General features: G+C 39.2%; 1 protein-coding gene across 1 annotated transcript in view; it reads left to right on the top strand.

Moving 5' to 3' along the window:
- Positions 1-6776: 6776 nt before the first annotated feature.
- Positions 6777-24303, top strand: part of JAG2 (jagged 2) — a 49527-nt gene continuing 32000 nt past the window's right edge. Inside the window, exons 1-6 of the mRNA XM_010294337.1 lie at positions 6777-6906; positions 7798-7932; positions 8699-8724; positions 10527-10674; positions 18018-18272; positions 19331-19391. Of these exons, the coding sequence (XP_010292639.1) occupies positions 6777-6906; positions 7798-7932; positions 8699-8724; positions 10527-10674; positions 18018-18272; positions 19331-19391 (755 nt within the window). The remainder of the gene's footprint in view (positions 6907-7797; positions 7933-8698; positions 8725-10526; positions 10675-18017; positions 18273-19330; positions 19392-24303) is intronic.

The raw sequence follows: 24303 nt of genomic DNA, 5'->3' as shown, positions 1-24303 counted from the left end.
TCTGGGATCTTGAGTAATGACAAGGATTCCTTACAATACTTGAAGATAGGTTTTATGGATAACAGTGTTGCATTTGAGGTAGTTCAGTGAAGTTAGGGAAACTTCTGTAATAAGTTTGTGACTCTTCCCCCTCCCCCCTTCCAGCTTTAAAGTTCTAATACTTCTTTCTTGTTAGCTGGTATTTCCAGACTGTCACAGATGTTTTGCTTTCACAGCTTTTGTGCCAGTCATGCTAACCTAATCTTCACCCTTCTTATTCTATTCTCCCCCAAATTCCCACTGGAGAATATAGGTGGTGTTTTGAAAACTGTTTTGTTCCTTCTTTGAGACACTGACTGGTTCCTGAGTGACTGAGGGGTACAGCTTTTAATGAGGGAGGTATTTCTTGCTTGTGCTTCAGCTAGTGTGGAAGAATATGTCTGTCTGGAGCTGTGATACTTGGCTCAGTGACATATATAGACAGTGCAGAATCACTTTAGAGGAGGAAGAGTAACTAGGAATAGCGCCAGCCTTCATCTGTGTTAGATGCCAGTAAGGATTGGTTTTGACTACTGTAAATAGAATAGCTAAAGTTTGGAGATTAATTGCCTAATTCTTTCAGTTACTTTTTCTGTGTAAACCTCAATTTAGTCTTTCCCAAGACAAATACTGGTTTTCTTATAGTTAAACCAGGATCTTAATCGCAAATGTGGTGACAAATTCTTGTGTGGAAAAATTGCTATAAAATCAGTAAGCTTAGTATTTCACTTGACACTTGTCAATCTTCAGCAAGTTAATAAATGATAAATGCTTGTTGTATTTCTGCATTTCTCTTATCTTGCCTTGGATGACAGTATGTTCTGCTTTGTCACCTGACTTAATCACTCTTAAAACACTGTCTGGATTACATCTTCCTCAGGGGAAGTTTCAGAAGCCTATAGTCCTCTAAACCTTTATTCTAAATAGTAAGATCTCCTGGTTAGTAGCTCTATCTCAGCTTGACTTTTTTCTGAATAGCATTTTTTGCATCTACTGCAACAGGTTTGCTGTGCATGCATTGCATTACATGGTTTGGTGATTTTTGCAATTATTTTATTTCATGTGACACTTTGGTATTGCAGAAAGGAGAATCCTGATTAGATTTTTCAATTATGACTTCTTCTGTCTCTGCTTTCAAAGAGGAGTTTTGAGGTATAATTCTAAATCTAATTCAGAACTGTTTTTTGTTTTTCCTAGCTTCCCTTTTTTCTTCCTCTAACATTCCTTGGTCACGATTTTCGTTACCCTGGGGTAGATACTAGTGGCTTGGACAGGGATGCAAGATTCAACAGTGTAAATTTTTTTTTTTAGTAATCTCGTGTTTTAATGTCAGACATCAGAAGAAGTGGAATACTTGCTTCAGAACAGCACCCATACTGAAATCAGAGTTCAGGGAACATAGGCAAATGTTCATGGAATTCTAAGGGCAAGAATATGGAAAATTTCATTCTCTCAAGCTTTGTTTTCAATCTGGGAACTTCCTGAACTACTTCTGATTGATCTCTCCTAAGTATTTGTGCTAGTCTGCCCTTGGACCCACAAAGCTCTTAAAACCACTTTGCACTTGGGCAACCTGTGTAACATTTTGCCAAGCTTTGCATAAAGTGCCATTTTACTACTTTTTTTCTGACCATGGCTCCTGTTAGCTTAATTTGATGCCCTTTAGTTCTTGTTCAAGAACAAAAAATGAATGACCTATTCATAACAATCCCCAGGGCTTTTTGTAGCTTTGTACTCTACATACTCTAGTTGTTGCTCCTCCAGGCTGAGGAGTTTTGACCAGCTCTTTAATTCCCCTCATGGAAATCATTTGGTTCTTTATTCCTTCTTGTTACCTTTCTCTGGACCTTTGATTTCTAACATCCCCCTCTTGGGGGATGCTATTCATCCCATCTCCTGGGAGAGGGAGAACCACACTGCTTCCCTCCACCTTCACTTTCAGAATCACACAGTGGCATAACACTGAATGTTTTTCTTCCTTGTTTCCCCTTGTTCTCTAGCCTCCCCTTCTAGCCAGGGTGCACTTTCCAACTGACTTCTGACTATTAAGAGGTGAAGACATGGATGAGAGTGGGAAGCAAATCTCTTGATCAAAGAACTTGTGTTGAGCTTGTGAAGGGAACTCGCTTAGCTAGAAACAAGCTGGCTTTGGTGGATTGAAGGAGTAGCTGTTTTATGGAATTGGCAAGTCACAAGATGTATTTTGTGAAACCTTGCTTATCAATACAAATTTGCACAGAAGAACGAAGTCACAAGTATCATTAACTTGGGATTATGAGGCTCTCTGAAAATGTGTTTACATTCAGCAAAGTTGGAAGTTCAGATGGCAAGATTTGTACTCCCACTATGAGAATTGGTACAAAGAATTCTTAAAGATATTGTGGAAAGTGAAAGAAATTGTTGGTAAGATTAAACTAAGTATATGTTAGTCTAAGAACTGGCTTCAAGACCTCCTAGAATGCCACTGTTCTAGTCACTAGAATAAAATTGTAGTTACTGATCATTCGCCTAAGAATAGGTGGATTATTTTTTTATGAGCATTATGCTTGCTCAGCTGGTTTGCAAAAAAAAAAATCTGTCACTTGTGATGTATTGATTAGTTGTATAAACCAATGCTTTTGTTGAGACTTGTGGCACACAAGAGGTGCCTAGAGGTGGCATAGGCAGAAGGCATTTGCAGTAAAATAGAAATGTTTCAACAAAACTGGTAAATGTGGTAGCAGATAGCTTGGATTGCTGTCAACCATCGACACTCTTGAGATTTTTCCAGCAAAACACAGCAAAGGCAAATTATCACAGGAGCCTTTGTACCTGAGTGGCTAAGTTTTCACGGATGCTTTTTCTATTGTTTAGTTCTGGAAGTCTAAGGAAAAGAAATTATTTGGAAGCCAATCCTATGGTGTTTGTTCAAACTTAAATGACCACAGTTGACAGCTTGAATTTCAGAGTTGGAACTTAATCTCCCTGAGTACAGCAGAGATGTGTATATGCGGGAATCGGGGGAGAGGTGATGGAGTTAGGGTGTGGATGAATAGCAGATAGCTATAAAAAGCAGAGGCAGGAATTACTTCTATTCCACAGGAGTAGCATTGCTGCTATGCATGTAATGATGAAAGGCACTACTTTAAAATAGGGGCAGGCTCTTCTGGAAGCTTTAGTGTCCTGTGAGCTGAGGGTAGCTAGCAGATTAGTTGTTCTTCAGATAAATCCTGATTTGGCTAACTGCTGGGTCAGATCTCCTGCACTTTTTCTGAACAAGAAGGTAATGACTTCCTTCTGGCACTGTGAGAACTGTTAGTGAGGTGCATGTTTCCCATTTACTCAAGGGTGCTGCAGCTCTGTCTGCAGCAGCTGTCTGACAGATGGGTGCTATCAAAGGGCAGGCCAGTACTGAGATACTGGGAACAAATACTCTTTGTCAGCTGAGATTTGCTTTAAGTGTCTGTCTAGGGTGCTAAGTTAAGAGAAGCGTGTGGAGTCTTTCTTCCATTGGTTTAGCTTCTCATATGTAGATGGATCTCCAGAGAGCTTTCTCTTTGCTCTGTATGTGGTCCGAGGTGACTGCATTAATGTTCTCCCTAGAGGACCTCTAATCAGAGACATGGCACTTCAGCCTCTTGTGAGCTACCTGAAAACTGGTCATTGTTTTTACAGACATTGGCTAAAGCTAAAATGTTTGCTGTCCCATGATACATCAAGATCCCCTCATATCAGGAAACTCCTGTTGCATTCTGCCATTGCAGCAGGATCAGAGTATCTTCAAACCTTGACTTGAAGATCTTCTTACAGATATACAATCTAGTAAGGTATGTCATGATCTAGTATTTTGATCACCTTGGAGAGAAGCACACTATGTTTCTGTTTCACAACGTGCTGGGCACTGCCAAATAGATGTTGTAATACCCCTTTGAGTTCCTCCTTGAAGTTGTTTATCTTTGAGATGCATGCAGCTGGTTGTTGGTAGGATTCTTCCGCCTAGTCACTGGGTAATTTTCTTTAACTGGAGGTGGGTCTCTACCTGGGTGTTAAATTTGATATATTAACTCCAAGACTGACTCTAACTTATTCCCCTGTTGTTTTTATTTGTGCTCCTTTTGCAATGAAATGAGTCTTAATAGTCTAGACATCAAGATTTCGCCCTGCCACCCCCATATGCGTACACACTTACACACCCCTCTAGTTTTGACTTTGCTTAGTTTGGGGGAGGAGCGGAATGAAGTGTTCAAACTCACGTAGGTGGAGATATCAGCCTGTTGGCTGTTAACCATGGCAAAAAATACCCCCCTCTCCCCCTGGTTTTGCAGACTTCCTAAAGATTGTCAGGTGGGGCTAATTCATAAAGAGTTCCTCTCACACAACAGTAGGGTTCCAAAGTTTGTAAACATCATCCTTCTTTTGTGACTGGGTGAAGAGGAGTATAACTGCAGTAATTGCTTTCAAATAGAAGGCTTCAACTTGCTCAGCTGCTTTCTGCTATCTGCTGCCGATGTTTGCAGCACTCTAACCCAGCCTTCCACAGTGCTTCTAAAAAATTGGGTTGTTTGGCCCTGGTTTCCAAAGGGAAGGCTTTTGTGTAGGACTTGCTATGCCAGTGGTGCTTGCTTCTCAAATAAAAAATGAGGGTTTAGAGGATGGGCATCTTCATGATTTTGTGTGGTGGAATGGCCTCTGTGTTCAGCAGACAAGTTCTTGCATGCCTGTGTGTCGGAAATATCCTTCAAGTTTCAAAAAATAGCGTGTGCACACATATATACACACACGCCTCCACACCCCCAGAATGGGGAGCAGTTATTCCTTCAGTAAAGGTCTCCATTATGTCTTTATAATGTCTCCTTCTAAAAGATCAACCTGCAGGCTTGTTACATCTGTCTGCCCTTGAACCTGGGTTGAAGATGAGTCCTGGACCTTCTCAGAATCTTTCTTTGTTTCTTCCTTACACTCTTTACACTTCTGGCTTATTCATGAGGAAGTTGTAAGAACTTGCCTAGCTGCAGAGCTCCTGGGGAAGGAAATGGAATATGCTTGCCTTTAAGTCAGCTTTTTCCATGGCAAACAGGCTGTTTGGGGGAGGGGGAGAAGTGCTGGGAAAAAAAAAAAGGGCCGGGGGTAGCCCCCAGACCTTAGCTTGCACCCCAGACCTTTGCTTGCCTGGAAGTTTCTTAGGAAAGCAACTCTGAGAGTCAACCGTGCTGATCAAGACTTAGTGGACTTGGTTGCAAGAAATATTGGTGATGACTTATGCCAGAAGTTACAAGAATTAGACTAGTAATAAAAATAGCAATATGCTGCAGCTGTTTGACCTGTTTTCATGGTTGAGATGTTCAAATACAAATGTCTGACCTTGCTTGAGGTTTGAAAGGGAATGGTACTTGCTGGTGATGAGACCCTGTGTTTACTGTGTGATGATGGAATAGAAAGATAATGAAGACTCTGGATTTGTTTAGGAGCCACACTTATTTCTACTTCATAGCTGATTCCTGATTTCTTCTGAGGTTTTCCCCTGTAGAAACTCTAGTGAGTCCTTTTAGTCAAATGAAATCGATAATTCTTTGTCTGTTAGAGTAGAAGTATTTTAATACAAAATAGCTTTTTATTGATGTAAAAACCATCAAGTATTGATTTCAGCTCAACCTTAGCTTCCTGCATTTTTCACACTTTGAGTTGGAGAATATAAGCTCTATATCTGATTGAAAATGCTGTCAGCAGAGTGATCATCTTTCTTGGGATGAAAAGTCTGGCATGTCTGGTTTGCAAAAAAAACACCCCAACCCTTTTGAATGTTGATTTGTGAATATCAAGGTAATAGTTCATGAAAAGATAATGCCGAACCAATATTGCAGGTCTTGTTTCCCCCCCTCCCCAGAAAGGAGGTCGCTGGGATAGTATGGGGAGTGTTTTGTTTAGTGTAAACAGTGGAATAATGCTTTGAAGTTGCTTTTGTCAACACCAATCCTGAGAAAAACACAACTGAAGCAGCATCACCATTACCAGGATAAACAGGCTTAATTTGTATTTTACCAAACTGCTTGGCATATCTATTTAGTTAAGTCCTACAAAATGGTTGTTCCATAAAGCTTTCCTCTTCTGAAGAAGTGTGCTGATGCTCCTCTTCTGACTCGTAGCCTTCAACGTTATCTTTTTTTTTTATTTGATGAGCACAAATGTTGCCTTGTGTCATTCTTTCTTGGAGATAAACCTAGTCACCAAAGTCAGTAGAAACAAGTGTATTTTCAGTACTGTATCTTCACCCCCATTCTCTTCCCCTCCAATCTGTGTCATGGTCACTTTTAAAACATACTCTAAATATTTTGTTAGTACTAGTTGAACAACAGGTACTACTTTACAAAGCTTTTCTTGTATATAAGAACAGACTGGAATGTGCACGTCCTGCTGTTTTGAGGTGCTGGTTGTATCAGCCTACAACAAGAGGTCTGTGCAAGTTAGAAGAGAAACAGGTGTGGTGGTGTTTGTGTATTATGCATGAGACTCATGAATTTGGGACACTCTTAGGACACTTGTTAGAAAACTACAGAGTTTTCTGTTAAATTTTTGCAGGAACTTGAACACACATCAATAGCCTCTGTGGAGAACTTGTTACCTTAAATAGCTTTTAAGCTAGCCTGTTTTTATTAGAGTCAGCATACTACTGGATTATGTGAAGGGTTTACAAATTTACAGTATGGATAGACCTTAGATTATGGATGAGTTAAATTAATGTGAGTTCTGTAATTATTTTCTGGAAGCACAATGTAAGCAAGATGTGTGGTATATGTATCTGTGCTACAGAAGAGTTGCTAGCAGAAGGCTTGCTGGGTAGCCTGTGTCAGACTTTCTGTCGAAGAGCACAGACAGGACTAATGCAAGCCAATAGTGGAGCTTTTAAACTGAGTATGTCCATGATGTAAGCTAAAAGTATTCTTCAGAATTTATATCTACTAATGTTATTCAGCCTACAGCTCTTACTGTGGTTGTTGGGCAGGGTTACAGTATGGGTGAGTGTATGGATATTAAAATTTCCACTAATACATGTTTTCAATAGTCAAATGTGTTTCTGATAGCTGGACAGTAACTGGAGAGCTCTCAGTGCAGCATACCATGAACATGTTCGATAATGTGGATGTTTCTTTGTAAGCTTTGAGCTGTTGTTTTAAAGTGAAGTGCAAAATTCAAAAGAATTTAAGCAGCTCTAGTGCAAGACTTGATACTTGTGGTGGGGGGAGAGGTAGAAGGTTGTTTTTCTGAACCAGTAGATTAAGGATCCGCTTCCTGGTTTTAGGTGTAGTAATTGTAATATAATGATCCATCATGCTACCACAGAGAGGAACTCCTCTTTAAAGTTATTGACTAGCTGTAGGTGAGGAAGAGATGACAAATTGGGTTGGTAGTCTTATCTGTCTTCTCTAGAGGTAGAATAGCCACAAAAATCAGTTTCTCTTCTGGTTACATTCTTACTATCTCTGTTAGGGGTTTTTGAAGGGTGGCTGTGTAACTGTCAGTAGAAAGCAGGAAGTTGCACAACTGAGAACTGTCTCAGCTGAAAATGATTTTCCCAGTAAATGTGTGTTTGTCTATCAGTACCATTTACTGCCATTTGAATAACATCTCTGATCTACAAACCTTGCTAAAATGTTACATTCCATATGCTTGCCCAGGTGTGAATAGCCAAGTGCCTGCCTGTTAGCCCAGAAGTAGACATGAGGAAACTGAGGCTATGTAATGGCAGCAAGTGAAATGATTTAATAATGTGGGTCTTGTCTTTGTTGTGTATGCTTCTTATAGATGGGCTTATAGTTCTTAATGGCCACCAGTGGGAGGAGGGTAAAAGCAAACGCTTGAAACCACGCCTGTGCAACCTGGGGCTTGCAGAGCCACATCCTTGCCTGCCACGAGCCTGCCACCGGGAGGCAGCACAAGGTGCGTGGGCTGCAGAGCTCAGATATTTGGCCAGAAATTTGGTCGTTCTGCATCTTGGAAGAACTGTGCACCAGTCATAGTTGCTTGTAATGTACTATTAAGTTTCTATCAGGTAGTAGATGAATATTTTCAACTCCAGAGCCTTACGCCAGCTTAGATGGTGAAATTTGCCACCAGAGCTACGGGACTCCTTATTTTAAGCATCTTAAAGTTGGTAGAATGCCTTCTTATGCCCATTCACGGCTTCCAGCATGTGCATGCTGGAACAGTGCATTGCATGGAGCTCTCGTATCCACAAAAATTCCCTAGTATCCTAGGCAAAGATACAAATCTTCTTTCAAGTGGAATGACGGGAAGGCATAGTTGACTGATCTGTTTCCTAAGACAGCAAGGCCAACTTTTTTTTTTCCTGCCTTAGCCTGTGTGGGCAGTCAGATGCAGCAGCCAATTTGCAGTAGGGAAGACCAGCACTTACATAAGATGAGTAAGTGGACATCTGGAAGCACTTGAGCACTATTTTGTACTTCTAATACAAATCAATGGAACACAGGAAAACCGAGAGATATGTAAGGGGATCAGTTGTTACAAGCAGGGGAGGTAAATAACAGAGCTTTGGATCATGCACTGATTTGCAGAATGGTGCTTAGGTTAATGCTTTTAATTTTGACCCAAAATAAGGAGACTTGCAACTGCCGGAAGATAACGTTAGGGCAATACTATATAGTACTTATTTTCTGACACTATTCACTTTACATTTATTTTTCAGGTAGCACTTTAGGAGAGTGGTGGCAGGTAGTGTTTTCAGAATACAGTAGGATTGTATCCTGCTTCCCTAAATGCTGAAATTGGGGGACAGGGAGAGTAGGGTGTTGGAGGGTAATGCTACTGGAATGTTCCACTAACGTTTGTTTTAAAAAAATGTGTGGAGTTGTGCTATATTGTCATACCTCAGATGCAGAGGTATTTCTCAGCTGGCCTCCATCAGTTGTTCTTTCCCAAAGGCAGTTCAGGCCCCAGTAGGTCTCTGTCCATTGTAGTCACTGCTTCCTTTTTCCCCTCTTTCCTTGGGTGTAATCTAATTACTTACCACTAAACCTTTATCTGTTTCAATGATGGAAAATCTTCCTTGGTATATGTTGGAAGGCTGAAGCTACAGAAGAAACATTTTTCAAAGGCATAGCTTGTGGGTTTATATGTTAATGTAACTAAGCAATAGAAAAATGCATGCTCAGTTAAGTGCATTTATGAATAGACTGATCCCTTGCTGTAGTCAAGAAGGACCTCAGGCAGAGCCCTTCTCCTTAGGGTGCTGCACTCATCTTTCTCGTTGCTGCTGCTGTTCTAAAATAGGGAGACTTCAGTATTATGATTGACCCTTCTTGGTGGGGAGGTGAGTGGCGTATGAAGCACTTACAAGCTATCTCAAAGTAAAAATGTACATCTCTTGATCTAACAGTAAAATAATCCTAAGCACCCTATGAAAGATAGCTGAATTTTTACTTAATTTTCTTCCTAAGATGGTGCTGTTAATTTCTTGGCTGAATGTCCCCAGGTCCATGTGAATTCATAGGTCATTAGCCTGTGAATTCTGTGCACACTAAGGCTTGGCTGTGCTGTATTTAACAACCTTTGGGTTTTGGTGTGGCTTACCTCTAAGCACAAAGATGTATACATGAGGGTTTTAGGATAGTGGTACAATAACACCTTCTGTTCTTGGAGGTTTTTTCCTTGGTTTTAAATGTATGTGGGAATCTCAGTGTGAACTTGGACAAGTTGGAAACTATCAAAGCTGAAGCAGTTTGAGAGCTACTCTTGTTAAACTCAAAACAGTTAACCTGACATGTATGCAGAAGGTAACTTTTTCCTAAATAAGTTTAGTATTTGAATATCAACATCTGTCCTACATATTTGCTCATAAAACCGAGAAAAATGCCTGAAGCCTTGTTTTAGTGAAGCAAAGCCTTCATGTTTTTTCAAAACATTTTAAAACTGTTCGAAATAATGTTTTTCCTCTTTCCTCAGGGGAAGTATACTACCAAGTGTGCTTCCTTTAACAATTTATGTTTCTGCCTTGTCTTTTGCAGGTCCCTTTTGCACGCTACCCCTTTTATGAGAGAGACTTCTGAATTCTTGATAGATGCAGGGTGGATTTTTGTGTTTCTTCTTTAGATAATGTTTTTCTAGAAAAGAGCAAACATATCTGTTGTATAGATTGATCTTCCATGTGCCTCCTAAAGGAGAGCTCTGATTTTATTCTTTTTTTTTTTTGATCTTCAGTTGCTTAAGTCTTAAATATCTTTGCTGTTTCCCAACATTCAGAACCACTCACTTCATTCAAACCATTTAGGACTACTTCTGAAAAGGATTTCTGTGGCTAAGCAAAGCTGAGAATTAGATGCAGTGGGAGGAGAAGAATAGTAATTCAGTCCTTCGTGTGTGGGGGGGAATGTTTTTGTTTTGCTTTTAGCATGCTTTGCCCCACAATTTTTAATGCTGTTATATTTCATGCTTTTGCGAAGATGCCTTCAAGGGCTTTCACATGACAGCAGAGTGAAAGTGAAATTTTCAACTGGTTTCAGCTGGCTTTCTTGTAGCAGCAGTATCTGCTTATTCTAAATCACTGTTTGTGTCTGGTGTGTAACAGTAGTTTTTTATTACTATCTGACTGGTGTCTTGTTTCTTTTCAGAGATCGTTCACGTTAATAATAGAAGCATGGGATTGGGATAATGATACAAAAGCTGGTGAGTACTTACATAAAAGTTCCAGTTTTCACTTTGCACCGTATGTACACAGATTGAGGAGGAGTAAAATGGTATGCTGCTGCAATTAACCATCCCTCCAAATCAGTCTGAATGTAAGTCTGCTGTCGAAGTAAAGGGCATGTACAAATCCAAGCAGTGAATATTGGGTTAGGAACTGTGAAAAATTATTACTGATGGGAAAAAGAATGGACAATAGTAAGTAAAGGTGGTAATACATGACTATTAATAATTAGCTATAAAAAATGTTTAAAAATCATGGTAGGCCCTTTTTTTCTTAAAAGGAAAATTGTCTGGGCTGTGGAGTTGCACTTAAAATTCTCCTCAGTTTATCCATAACCACGTTGTACAATACTTGCCATGATCAGGTAAACTAATAAGTATTCTTGCTCCCCATAAAGAAACAATGCTTGATGTTTTTGATGAAAGCATTCTAAATCATGGTATGATTCCTCCTCTGTTTGTTTCTCCTCAAGTACTGAAAAGTTACCTTGCATTTCTGGTCTGTAAATGCTAATGCTCAGCATCAGAACAGGGCTCTTGAGAACAGGGCTATTGATCTGAAGGAAAAGCAAGATTATTGTATAAGTACTTCAAAATCATATGAAGGTACTCATTGCCATGTTGTTGCTAAAGTAGGACTCCAGCTTGAAACCTGCTCTTTGTTAATGGTTTACAAACCTGTCTTAAAATAAACAATGCTTTTGGCCACAAGTGTTAAGTGAACTTCAAACTTTCACCGTGGTTAATGATGGACTGTTTAGTGTTGTCTGGGATCAATATAGAGGAAGATAAGTATTTGGACATTATGATAGCAAAGGTTTATGTCCCAAATGATCATCAGTTTCTAATTACAGGTTCTAGTCTTTGCTGCTTCACTGACAATCCTTATCAAGATATATCGAGCATAAAAAAATTGGCAAAACTCAATTGATGTTAAGGCTGTGTTAGAGTTTCAAGGTCCTCTTCCTTGAAAATTGGGATCAGTCTCACTTGCATTCTCATGACAGAGTTTCCCAACTTAAAGATTTTTCTAACTTAAAGACGTTCTTAACATACTCTGTCTCCAATGATAGACAAAGTAATGATGAGTTTGTAATTTGTTCCTTAGCCCTCCCTCTGTTTAGAATTAAGCTTCTTTTGTCTTGTTGTTTAACAGAGCTCTTTCAACCGTTTCCAATAGGTATGTTTTCTTTAGATCTCTGGTAAATCATATTGGTGCAACCCTTCAGTTGGTCCACAGCCTCCTTGAATGGCACTTCCCAAAGCTGGATGTGGTATTCAAAATGAATTCGTGTGCGCTGAGCAGAGTAAGCCTGAATCTTGAATCAGTTTAGATAGCCTACACAGCAACAGATTGGAGGTGTCATCTTGAATGCTTTGTTCAAAAAATGCTACATGAAGTTAATTCCTTTATATAATTTCCAGTTTGGGAATAATTTACCTAGGGGCAGCTAGTACAGTGGATACTGGAATATTCATGCCCTACTTCTAGGTGGCAGATCAACTCATGAGATGGTGTAGATGGGCGTGGACATGAAAAGCCTATCCTGCAAAACAGATCTGTATGCTTTTAAGTGCTAATTTTATTTTTTAATAAGCTACTTCATAAGTAATGTTCATATAACTTGCTGTGCTTATGTCTTAGCTTCAAAATAGCTTCACAGCTTTAAAATCCATGTTTTTTTAAAATACGCTTGATAAGGGAACAATCACTGTAGACTCGTGTTAGGTCTTTCTTACGGCTTTTTAAACATGCTCTAACAAATCTTTATACTTTCATTGATGTCGTCTTCCCCCCCGCCCCCCGTGAACTTCAGGACAACAGAATATATAGTGTCTTTTGGAGGCCCCGTGGGCCATCTCCTTAATTTAATGTTTTCGATGGACTACGGGAGTCTAAGTGTCAGATTAGTTTAGCTCTCGTAAGAAACTGCTAATGGAAGGTTAAGGTAGCTTTAATACAGGCTGCTAGAGAAGTGCTGTTGTGTTGCATTTGAAACTTAGAAGGCTTGTCATGTGAATTTAGGAAGGCTTTCTTGGCTTATAATGTGGCATGCTTGTTTTGGTTAAATGTTTCTGTAGTCTGTTTGCTGATTCCATGATAGTGACCTGTTGCTTTGCCGTGCTGCAATTTAGATTTGCATATTGGATTTCTAGGAAGAATTACTTAATGCTGAAAATTTTTTTTTTTCCTTTTTTGAGTGGTCTTGACAGGGAGTCCTACAGTAGGTTTTGTGTTGTGAATGTGTCAAGATACAAAGACGCTTCCTTTGTATTTCTGTAAGGACTGCTGAACTGCTAAACAGGGACAGATCAGTAAAAAAATCTTATGTAAGAGCATAGGAAAGGGAATATGGCAAGTCCTCCAGAGAAAAGACTATGTCTGCATCCTGGAGGGGTAAAGAGAGTATCTGTGAAAAGCTGAACTCCCAATTATATCCTGAACATGGAGCTGATCTTTGGATCAGGTTACACGTGTCTTCTGTTGCTACTGTAAGAAAGATTAATCAAAGTAATTGCCAGAATCTGTTTATAAGCTGATTAATTAGTTCTAAAGTCAAGTTTTGCTTTCCTTTAATGGGGATGAGTAAGGCTGAAAGTTTATTGTAAGGTCCTGTGTTCCTGCTTGGACTTTCCAGTGAGTGTTTATGAAAAACAAAAACAAACTGAAACAAACTGCAGTGAGGGGTTTTCAGTGAACAACTTGAATGTTTTAGAACAGTTGTCATTCTTCCCTCCCTCTGTTGTCCTAGCATCCTGTATTCTTTCTTGCACCCACTGAAAGCGAGGATGCTTAGAGCAGATCTGTGAAGTACCATCTCAAGAACAAGTCTTTCAGGGCAAATGTTTCCCCAGTACTTACGTCAAACTACAAACTCTGAGGGACTTTCAAACCATGATTCCTGAACTACTCCTGCAATTTTTTTCCTCCTCGGTGCAGCAGGGCTAACTCGGAGGGAAGCTTGTGGCAGTATAGTGTTACTACTTGTTTGCTTTGTGAGGGTGCAGGGATGGGAGAGGAAACTTCCTTAGATACAAAGTGACTGTAAAGGGCCTGTTCTCTATCGGCTGTCACAGCAGTTTGTGCTGCTTTCCAGGTAAGTCATTAGACTTGGCACACATACAGAGCCAAGTATAGCAGAGGTCTTGGCAACACCTAACCCAGCACTGCCATTATGAAGCAAGCTGGCATCTTCACATGTGAAGTAACTTTCCATTTCACTACATGCCTACTGTGGGGATGCAGTGGTTGCCTTCCTCTTTCATGTTAATCTGTGGGAGTCTAGTCTGTCCTTAATGGCTTTTTGAAATGGTTGCTTGAAAAAGGCTGAAGACTATGTACTACCTGAGAAGGGCACCTCCTGTTCCTTTGGGCATGAAGTTCTTACGCTACCATGCCTGTTTTCTTGCGAACAGCTACCAGCATCACCTTTTGCATTGCCCTGTAAGTGGCTTGTTGGGAATGTCTGACCTGTGCTAAAAGATAGCGTGTTGATGAGCAGTGTTCTTATTTACGTGTAATGATTGTGGCTCCTCATCGCACAGTTACAGTTAAATATTCTTCAGATAAGGATTTCTCTTCCAAAAATCAGATGCTTAATTAAAGAACAACTTTTTAGCCATCAACTCCTTTTATGTGAACATCTGTGCCACTATCTGCTTTTCTAGAGAGACTTGTAGAAAAGTGCTTAGTAATCAAGAAGCCCTGTTGCTTCTGAAGTGTGTATGGGAGGAGGTTAAAGTAGTCTATTCTGCTTTTTTGAGCAATAACCAGAAAAAATTCAGTTATGCAGGTCACTGCTTTGGCTGGGGGCTAAAAGTAATGTGTGTGAGTTCCTAATGTGAATTTTAATGGTAAACCAGATGCAGGGAGCAAATTGTCGTGTCAAAACAGTTAAAGGTGAGAGACTGAGTATCTTCAGAAACTCTTTGGCATTGTGGGGGAGGAAGGAGGAACCTTGACAGACATGTTTCTCCCAGCGATTACAGATCTCTTTGGAAGAGTACATCTTCATTTTGGGATCAGTTTTAAATTTGAAGTAAAGTAGAATTGTGGTTTAACCTCAGTTGGCAACTAAGCACTACACAGCTACTCACTACCCCCAGTGGGGTAGGGGAGAGAATTGGAAGGGTAAAAGTGAGAAAACTCGTGGGCTGAGATAAAGACAGGGAAATCAAAAGCTGCGCACGCAAGCAAAGTAAAACAAGGAATTCATTCACTACTTCCCATGGGTAGGCAGGGGTTCAGCCATCTCCAGGAAAGCAGGGCTCCATCATGTGTAACGGTTACCTGGGAAGACAAATGCCATCACACCGAATGCTCCCCCCTTTCTCCTTCCCCCAGCTTTCTATGCTGAGCATGACATCATATGGTATGGAATATCCTTTTGGCCAGTTGGGGCCAGCTGTCCCAGCTCTGTCCCCTCCCACTTCCTGGTGGGGTGGGGTGAGAAGCAGAAAAGGCCTTGACTCTGTGTGAGCGCTGCTCAGTAGTCGTGAAAACATCCCTGTGGTATCAACACTGTTGCCAGCACAAATCCAAACCATAGCCCCGTACTAGCTACTATGAAGAACATTAACTCTATCCCAACCACACACAGCACAAGAATTCTCATATTTTAGTACTTAAGAATTTAGTATTAGAAACTAAATGACTAGGAGCTGATTTCCTGATACCTTTTGTGGTTCAGGGCAAATTATCTGGTTTGCTTATTTAGGCTGTTAAGCCCTACTTTTACTGATACAAGCTAGAGGAAAAGCTCTTAAGACTCAGAACACATTCTTTTTCAGAGGAGTTTATGAAGATAAAGTTTGTTTAAAAAAAAAAAAGGCACTATTGGGTTATTTCCCCTGTTCTTGACCCCAGATATTAAGAGGACTGTTCTGCATAGGTATATTTGCAATAGCTGTAATGCTTCTTCCAGTTGTTTAACTGTGTCTGAATCTGCATTAGCCTGAAGATGCTTGATAAGATTTTGATTATATAAGCTACTCCTTTAATCTCAGGACCTGTTCTTCATCTGATGCACTTTGAGGAAACACTTTTATAGCAGTGGCTGTTGCAGCAGTTTTTAATAAGCCTGTGTTGCTTATAGCTGGAAAATAGCTCTATAATGCGTGTTTGCTATTTGTTCAAATTCCTTGACTGTCCAATGATTCAGCATTTTCCCTTTAGTTTTTCATTAAGGTTTTCAGCTCAATAGTCAGTAGAGAAGAATAAGATTATGAAAGGATGTTTAATCTAATTATGAAGCTTTTAATAATGACTGTTGGTATGATGCATATCCTGTTCAGTCAAAAATAAAAAGCAGGCATCGTTTTCTAGCTTGCAGGTTTCTTGTCTACTCTTACACTGACCATGTGCTGCTGGATGACAGAGGAGTTAACGTATAGGAATTTGAGAGTTAAATAACAGGGATGGACTTCAGTGTGTCTTGTCTAGCCGTAAAATGTTTCATGCAGACTACTCCAAGCAAGCATGAATTGTAGCCTATACATGGCAATACTACTTTTAATATTAAAGAGGTACTTTGAGTTCTTAATAATTGAAGAACCTTTCAATGCTTAATTAAAACAGGCGGGTTTTTTTAGTTCAATATTCCTTAATTTTGAGAGGAAGTATTTTTATGGTAGAAGCAAGCTTGAAAAAAGATACTAAGATAACAAAATGCATTGCAGAGCCCACTACTTTGTAGCTTTCCTTTTCCTTTAATGTTGGAGTGACTGAAAATTGTTACTTGAGTCCTTTTATATGCTGAGAGCGAAGTGCAGCTTTTGGCAACAGATGCACAGTGTACCTCTATGCTGTCAGTAACTTCCTAGGTGAGAAGCAGTCACTCCTTTGGTTTTATTTTCTAAACTGATTAGGTTAATGTGTTCGAGAAAGTAAGTAGTTAAAACACTTTTTGTGAAAATGATAGTTTAGTATTCCTTTCTACCACCTTGGTGTGTTTTGTATTATTAATAATCTGAAGTTCAGACTTTATCTCACTACCGTTACAGCTTCTTGCTGTGTGCAAGTTTTTGGTTCTTCATTTCTTTTAACATGCATTTTAAAGAATCTTTATTGCTTAAACAAAATGTACCTGGAAGCTCTGAGCTGGTAGTATTATAGCTGTTTCATAAATGGCTATAAAACTTGAGTATACAAGTGGAGCTTCTGTACCTTTTTCTTGTCTTCAAATCGTGCTTGAAGTTCTAGCTGCAGCTTGCAGAGTCACTTAGAAAAACTCTTGCAGTAGGATGTTACCAGATTTGAACGGTGAAAACATTTGAAAGCTCTTATTACTGGGATTACTGTGTAATTACTTACCTTTACTGTGCTTTGCTTATTCTTAACATTTACTGAAGCAATTGTATAATTTCATTGTACTGACTGTAATTGTGTCTCATCTCCTAGTACTGAAGTGTCTAAACCAAGAATAAAATGGATAAATACAAAATGGTTGTTTATAAAAATGAAAATACTTTGGTATTTCCATAATCTTGTATCCTAGAATCCTCTTGTCCCATGTTACAGCTGATATTTTGTGCACACTTGTTCTCAGTTAATGGAGCATGGTAGTAGCAGTGCTGCTGCTTTCTGTGAGGGCAAGGGAGGATGCTTATAGACTGTATTACAACAGTGATCATAGCTATCGGTAGTTCCACTGGGGATAAGGATAAGCAGGATACAGAATTGAGAATGGCCCCTTGACAATCCTGGGATCACTTGTACATTTCTTCTCAAAATGTCAAATGCTAGCTGCACAAAGTGTTCTATGAAATGCCTGTTAAAGATGTTTTGTCTTTACTGTAGAGAGAATGATAAAATGGAAAAAAGCTAGTTAATGTACATAATGCAAGCCTACCAGAGCATTTACTATTGCTTAGTAATTTTGCAGCAAATTGAGTATGTGTTTTGCTTTATTTTTAAAGTTAAACTCACCAGTGAACTTCAATACTTCAGCTACTAGGTCATGCAGATTTTGCAATTTTGTAAGAATAAAAAGGAGGCAAAAAGAACCTCAGATCAAGATAAAGCTGCTGGTTGTCAGCATGTGGGTGTGGTATGTTTGGCTGCCTTGAAAAATAAACTATTTCCTATGGATTATGTTCCAGGGTTTTTTAATATTTCCTTTGGGACACTTTTTTAAATTGGCCTTCCTGTAATGAACTTTGCAAGGCAAAGAAAAATTCAGTTATAGCGTAGATGCTTTATCATCTTAATATTTTCTTTACTAGGTTTTTCTCTCAACCAGTTGAATACTTTCGATTTGAATTTATATGCTCTTGTGTGCTATCAAACTTATCACCTGTTGAATTTACCTTTTTTTAAAAAGGTGAAGATTTGTTAATAGAACGAGTGGCACATGCTGGCATGATCAACCCAGAAGATCGATGGAAGACACTACAATTTAATGGTCCTGTTGCCCATTTTGAAGTACAAATAAGAGTGAAGTGTGATGAAAATTACTACAGTGCTCTGTGCAATAAATTTTGTGGCCCTCGAGATGATTTTGTTGGTCACTACACATGTGATCAAAATGGAAACAAAGCCTGCATGGAAGGTTGGATGGGAGAAGAATGTAAACAAGGTAGTATTGTTTGCTTCATTTTAGATTAGCTCTAAGGTGTATATATAATAGGTATAAACTGCAGTATGTATTTCTGTAGTGTTGGTCCTGTAGCTTATTAATTATAACACATACAGACTTTGTCCCTTGAATACAAATCTTTGAAAAAACATCCTCTGTGAAGAGTGGAGGCCAGGGCAGGGCATGGTGTTGCTTGCAATGTGTGCTATGGGGGCTACACCACAAATTTAGGATTTGAAATAGCGAAACATCTTTTTACTAACTGATTGTATTCAGTGGTGGTGTTACTTCAAAGCAAAATGATGTATTACATATGTTAATGTAAGATTTTTTTGAACAGTGATGATATTGGTAATACTGTAGATTTTAATCCTGTAAAAATGCCCTCGTAACACTATTTTTGCAAATGAAAAAGTTCAAAGTGTAATGTATGCAAAGGTAAAAGCTTTTTGATAGCTCTTAATGTGAACGGAAATTCAAGTGTAGTCATCCTTTTTAATGTACCACTCAATCTCTTTGCATTTTGCCTTCAGTCTAAGTGAGTAATTAGTGCTAAAATTACTTGACATACCCTTCTTTCTGTTAAGGGCTTCTTGGTTTTGTTTTCTATTCCTTTTCAGTAAGAGGCCTGTTAATGAGAGGAGAGACCATTTTCAGGGCTTACTCAAGGTCATGTGTATCTTTTGAAGCTTGGGATTTCCAGTCTAATACCAGGTTTAAAAAATAACTGTATTTGATAAATGTTTCAGTGCTGATGCTCTTGCTGCAAACCTATTTGGTAGCAACTTTTTCAAGGAGTTACCTTAAGTTATTTTTTCATAACCAGTTGTAATGGGGTTGTGTCTTGTGAAATAGCTTGCTGGAAGCAACAATTGGAATTGTTGCTACTGAATTGGAATATGGCAATTCACTATTGGAATGTGGCAAAAAACAGTCTACTTTATACAAGCAACAAATAGGCTAAATGACAGAACCCTAGCGGAACACTTCCATATTGCTGCTGTACTAATGGATACCTAGCTGCCCAGACTGATGCCTAAACCTTTTTCTATTTACAGCTGTATGTAAACAAGGATGTAACTTGCTCCATGGGGGTTGCAGTACACCTGGGGAATGCAAGTAAGTCTGCATGCTTGAGTATCTTTTTTTGAGTACTGATCTTTCTAGTATTTTCTATGTATGTTGCTACTTCTAAAAAGTCTACTTTCAAATGGAAAAAATTCTATGCAAAAACAGGGATGGAAATAAATCTGAAGTAGATTTCACATGTGTAAGAACTGCAGGTACTTCATACTGTTTTGCAATCATTCTATTTTTTGCATGTATAAGACTGTACAGATTTGCTTCATGTAATCCAAAACTATGCCTTTATCAGATGAGAATAATCTCTTTTTTCTTTTTAAAATCCTTAGGAGCTCTGGTATCTATGTACTACTTGTTCCCCTCAAATAAAAAGGGGAACTTGCTCATTGGACTGTATGACTAGGAAATGCTCACTGTGCTAGATCACTCAATATGCATATTTGATCACCAAAGTATAGTAAACTTAGCTTTTCCAAGAAGAAAGTTGTGTGAGTTTTTTTGGTTTTGTTGTTTTGTTGTGGTGTGTGTGTGTGGTTTGTGGGTGTGGTTTTTTTTTTTTTTGTGGTAGTGGAGATAACAGTAGTGACCCCAACCTAAACATTCAACCCCAGGTGAATGTTTTTTGGTCCCTAAATCCAAGAGAAGAGTCCGAAATGTTCCCTTAACTTTGTAGCCTCTGTGGTAGAAAGAAGAGTTGATTGTTTCCTTCTAAAAGTTCAGGCAGCCAATGCAGTAGGTCAAGAGGAAATGGGTGTTATTTTTACACTGGCTGTTGATGAAATGGGACAGGTCTGCTTGCAAGGTTGGGATCCTCTGTAAGTTCTTGAGTTTAACTGTGGTCAGAGTTTTATGCATTGTAAGAGTAGATTTGTGCAGCAGTTCCTTTGTAAGCTGTATTGAATCTGCTTGCTTGGGATGATGTGAATCTGAACTGGCTGCCAGGATGCGAGAGCTGACAAATACTATTTGTGGCAAGCTGTGATAGTTTAAGGCAATTCTGCTTCATCCTCCTATTAGTAACTACTACAGCCATTGTGGAAATGGCAGAAAGAGGCAGGTTGCTTAGCTCTGCTGGGCTTAGAGCTAAGCTGGGGTTGAAGTGCCAGTTTGTGAGCTGTGGCAGCTGACATGCAAACAAGTCCTATCCTGCTAGAGAGCCTGAAGTTTCTGACAGTGGAGTATGGAAGGTAACGAAGTCCTAAATCACTGCACCACAGAGTGGTCTCTTACCGCCCTGAAATTTCCATCAGATGCTGTTGACTTGGTGTAAGTGTGGTGTTTCGGTGCATGTGCAGTTTCACTTCTGAAGAGCTATAAAACCTCCCTTAAAAGATTTTTTTCAAGGTAAATGTTTGAACCATGGCTTCCTTTTTTAAGAAAGAATATTTCTATTTAATGTTATTTGGGATCTTTTCATATCATTAAATATTTTGCTTGTGATTTCCAAGTATTGTGTGCCCCTACTGCTGTTAGTGATTTTTTTTTTTTTAGGTTACGAGTAGAGATCATGGTTGAGAGCTGGGCCAGTATCACTTCTGCCTGAGTAAGAAGTACTCCTTCCCTTGAGCCTTCCAAGAACACATTTTTCCTCTTGTGAACCTATTCTAATGAATTTTGATTCATATAAGGGTTTCTGTAGTCCTGTAGGTATCAAAGGAGTGTCCTAGGATCCTGTGAATGTTTGCTTTTCAAGTGCAAGGAGCCTTTGAATAAAGGTGAAAAAGCAACAGGCTTAAGCAAATGCAAAACAGTACCCTCTTTTGGGGGGTGAGAGCGTGGTGCAGTTGCTGCCTTAGCTTTCATTTCTCTGTGATATCAGCTGTATCTGGGAAGACACAAGTTGGAGAGAAGTGAAGGTTTAAAGGGAATACAAAACCTTTGAAGATTGAGGTACCTTTTTTTTAAGGTGTCTGTCAATAGGTAGTTTTATACAAGCAAAGCCTTTCCTTACAGCATGTCACTGATGTGAGGAAGCATCGAGTGTTATAAGTGTAGGTGTCCCCCTTCTAACGTGCCCAGCTAAATAAAGCTCACAAAGATAGCACTGAGTCTATTAAAGGACTCTGACCAGAAATACTACTATTTTGTTGGATGGATTCTCTCATCTGAAAGAAAGCACTGGGAGAAGGAATAAGGGACGTAATGTTTCAGATGGGTTATATGCCATTTGCCTTGTTTCTTAATGTCTGTCTGAAGTGGTAGATCTCTGATCAGCAGGTTGAAGGAAAACAATGGCTTTTCTGTGTATAGCTACTCTATTTTGAGTATTGCAGAAGGTTCTCGGGTACCTCTTTAAATGTGAACAAGCTCAAGCTAACAAATCACGCAGATATCTTCAGCTTGTGTAATAGTTATTAGACTACATTAGAAATGTTGCTTTTAACCCAGATGGATAATACTTTCTGTAGAAAAATGGTGCTGAACTAAAAATAAGCAAGGCTTACAGACATGACCTTTATCTTCAGCAGTACAAAGGAAGCTGTTATTTAAAAGAAACTACTATGTTTGGTGCTATTGAATTATAATCTAGATTCCTTCGTCCTGGTTTTTGGACAGTTGCCACTGTCATTTAACAGGTGAAAACAATGTCCTTATTTTAATTCAGAAGGAAAATGAAAATGTGAGAAAAACATGGGTGTGAGATGTATGGAAATCTATGGGTGCCAATAGCTACTTGGTTGCCAAAATCTGCAGTGGCTTTTATAAATAGAGAACTTGGAAAATGGTTTCCATCTTCAACTTTGTATGAACATGCAGATAACTTAGGCAATGGCTCTGAAGGCTTCAGCCTAACCCTCATAGCAAGGATCTCCATGCTTTGATGTTCCAAAGTCATTTAGAGCTGTTCTTGGATTAAATGTTATACTAAAAACAGGTCTTAAAGGTAGCTAAACAACTGCAGACTGTTAATAAAGGATATGCCATTAGTGATACCTGTACATTATCTGTTGGGCAAGTTCATGTACCCCTTTTTTTTGAGGAAGCTAGTTTGCCATTTTTTTTGTTGAGCTTTCATCAAAGAAATGGAAAATAAGTAGGGGATGTCCTAATGTCTCAAAATGACTTGATGTGGGAAAAGACTTTGTGGTATGGCTGGGCCTAGGTGATAGATTTTTTTTTGTCATTGTGGAGGCAGTTCAGAAAAAGTAATAACTTACTGAATAATAAGCAAAATTATGTCCTTGAGGAAAGCAAAAGCAATGTAGCAGGATCTCGCAAAGATAGGATTTTGCAGTCGTCTTAAAAAAACCAAACCAACTTTTATCCATATCTAGGCTCAAAGTATTTGGCCACTGTAATGTCTTTTTTTTTTTTAATTAGCCTGCAGTGGCAGACCAAATGGTCTTACTGATTGACTTCACCGGCCCAAAGTCAAAGGAAGGACTGTCAAAGAAGCAGCAGTGCAAGCCACAATTGGTGGTTTTTGTATGTTTTTGCATCATTTGAAGTACTTTGTTAAATTCTATTAAACTGTCTAGAGAAGAATGAAGTTTGTTCTAATGGCTTATAACTGGCTTAGGCTCAATCACCTTATGAAGCTATCAAAGTGAATATAGAGAAACCACAATCTCCTTCCTTGATAAAAAAACCACTGGCTTGAGTATGTTTGGTACCACTCATAAACTGTCAGTAGGCTTTTCCTGTTGCCTTTGAATGTTTGAATTTATCGTTCAAAGCAAGCCAAAAGGGGTCAAATCCCTAACACTGCTTAGCTTGTGTTCAGCTTCTGGAGCTATGGTAGGACCTAGGTTAAGTCCTGGGAAATGCAAGTCTTATTTCACACAACTGTGACACAAAGATTTCTTTAGACTGTGTAGACTAACTGAAATGAATTGGGAATGGGATTGCTACTAGTACTTCAATGTGAATTCGTGCAAGGTGAACAAAGCAAGCGTGCAGTTTTTAAAACTTTATATGAATTGTTTAATCTGTGTGCTTTGGACTGTCTTACTCTAGAATTACTTTTGAACTACATGTGACAATTTTGGCTTTACGATGTTGATGACTGTCTTTATTTTATCACGTATCTTATGTTTGTCCTGTTGAAACAGACTTCTCAAACTTCCTGTTCAGTGCCATGCCTTTTGTAGTTCTTGTATTCCACTTCATCCCTGCTTGCAAGGCTGATTTCTTGTGTTCAGCAGTGCCTGTGGGTGCTGTATGCCTCTCCCAAGTGGTTTTGCTCCCTTTATCTGTCACTATAAGGGCCAGAACCTGCTCAACTATTATTCAATACTTTCTTTATAGAGGAACAAAAGCCTGAGTTGCAAAATGAGATACAACTACCTGGAGTGTTGGGTGTGTAATAGCGTTCTAGAGATCCTTTCTTAAATGTTAAAGGCTTGCATAGTCTCCCTGTCCTTTTCAGTTAGGAGACCTACCACTATCACTAATCTCTTGCTTATGTTTTCATGATGGTTGGATGGATAACATAGTTAACATCAACATTTGGGATGTCTGCCTAAACTTGAAAAGAAAAAAAAAGGCAGGTGGATTCTTGTAAACTCGTTCTTGGGTACAAGGAGATCTGGTAAGGTATCTCAAAGCAGGTTGTTACTGAAAGATCATGGTGGACTAGAATAAGATCGTAGAGGACTGAAGAAAGACGGAAATGCAATGCCTGCTTCTACAAATGGGGAGAGGGTAAGAGATGGGGAACTTCCATACAGTTCAGAAGTTCCTGTATGAAGGAAATCTCAAAAGAACACTGAAACAGGTATACCACTTCTAAACATCCAGAAAATATTTACAGATGAGTTCCTGGCTAACCAGGACTTGTCAAGAGCAGATCTAAGTGATATGGCTTCTTTCCACACAGTTGTTCCAGAATGGTGTTATGATAAATCTCATAAGCTGCTCTGAACAGTAAACTAGAAAGTTTTGTTTGAGCAGTGTGCTGGCTGCTGCAACATCTGACCATTTCAACTAGCTAATGGTCCCTAAAGAG

Source organism: Phaethon lepturus, unplaced genomic scaffold (assembly GCF_000687285.1).
Source record: "Phaethon lepturus isolate BGI_N335 unplaced genomic scaffold, ASM68728v1 scaffold6569, whole genome shotgun sequence".
Taxonomy (NCBI): domain Eukaryota; kingdom Metazoa; phylum Chordata; class Aves; order Phaethontiformes; family Phaethontidae; genus Phaethon; species Phaethon lepturus.
Note: the sequence above shows the minus strand (reverse complement) of the source record. Positions and strands in the feature narration are given on the sequence as shown.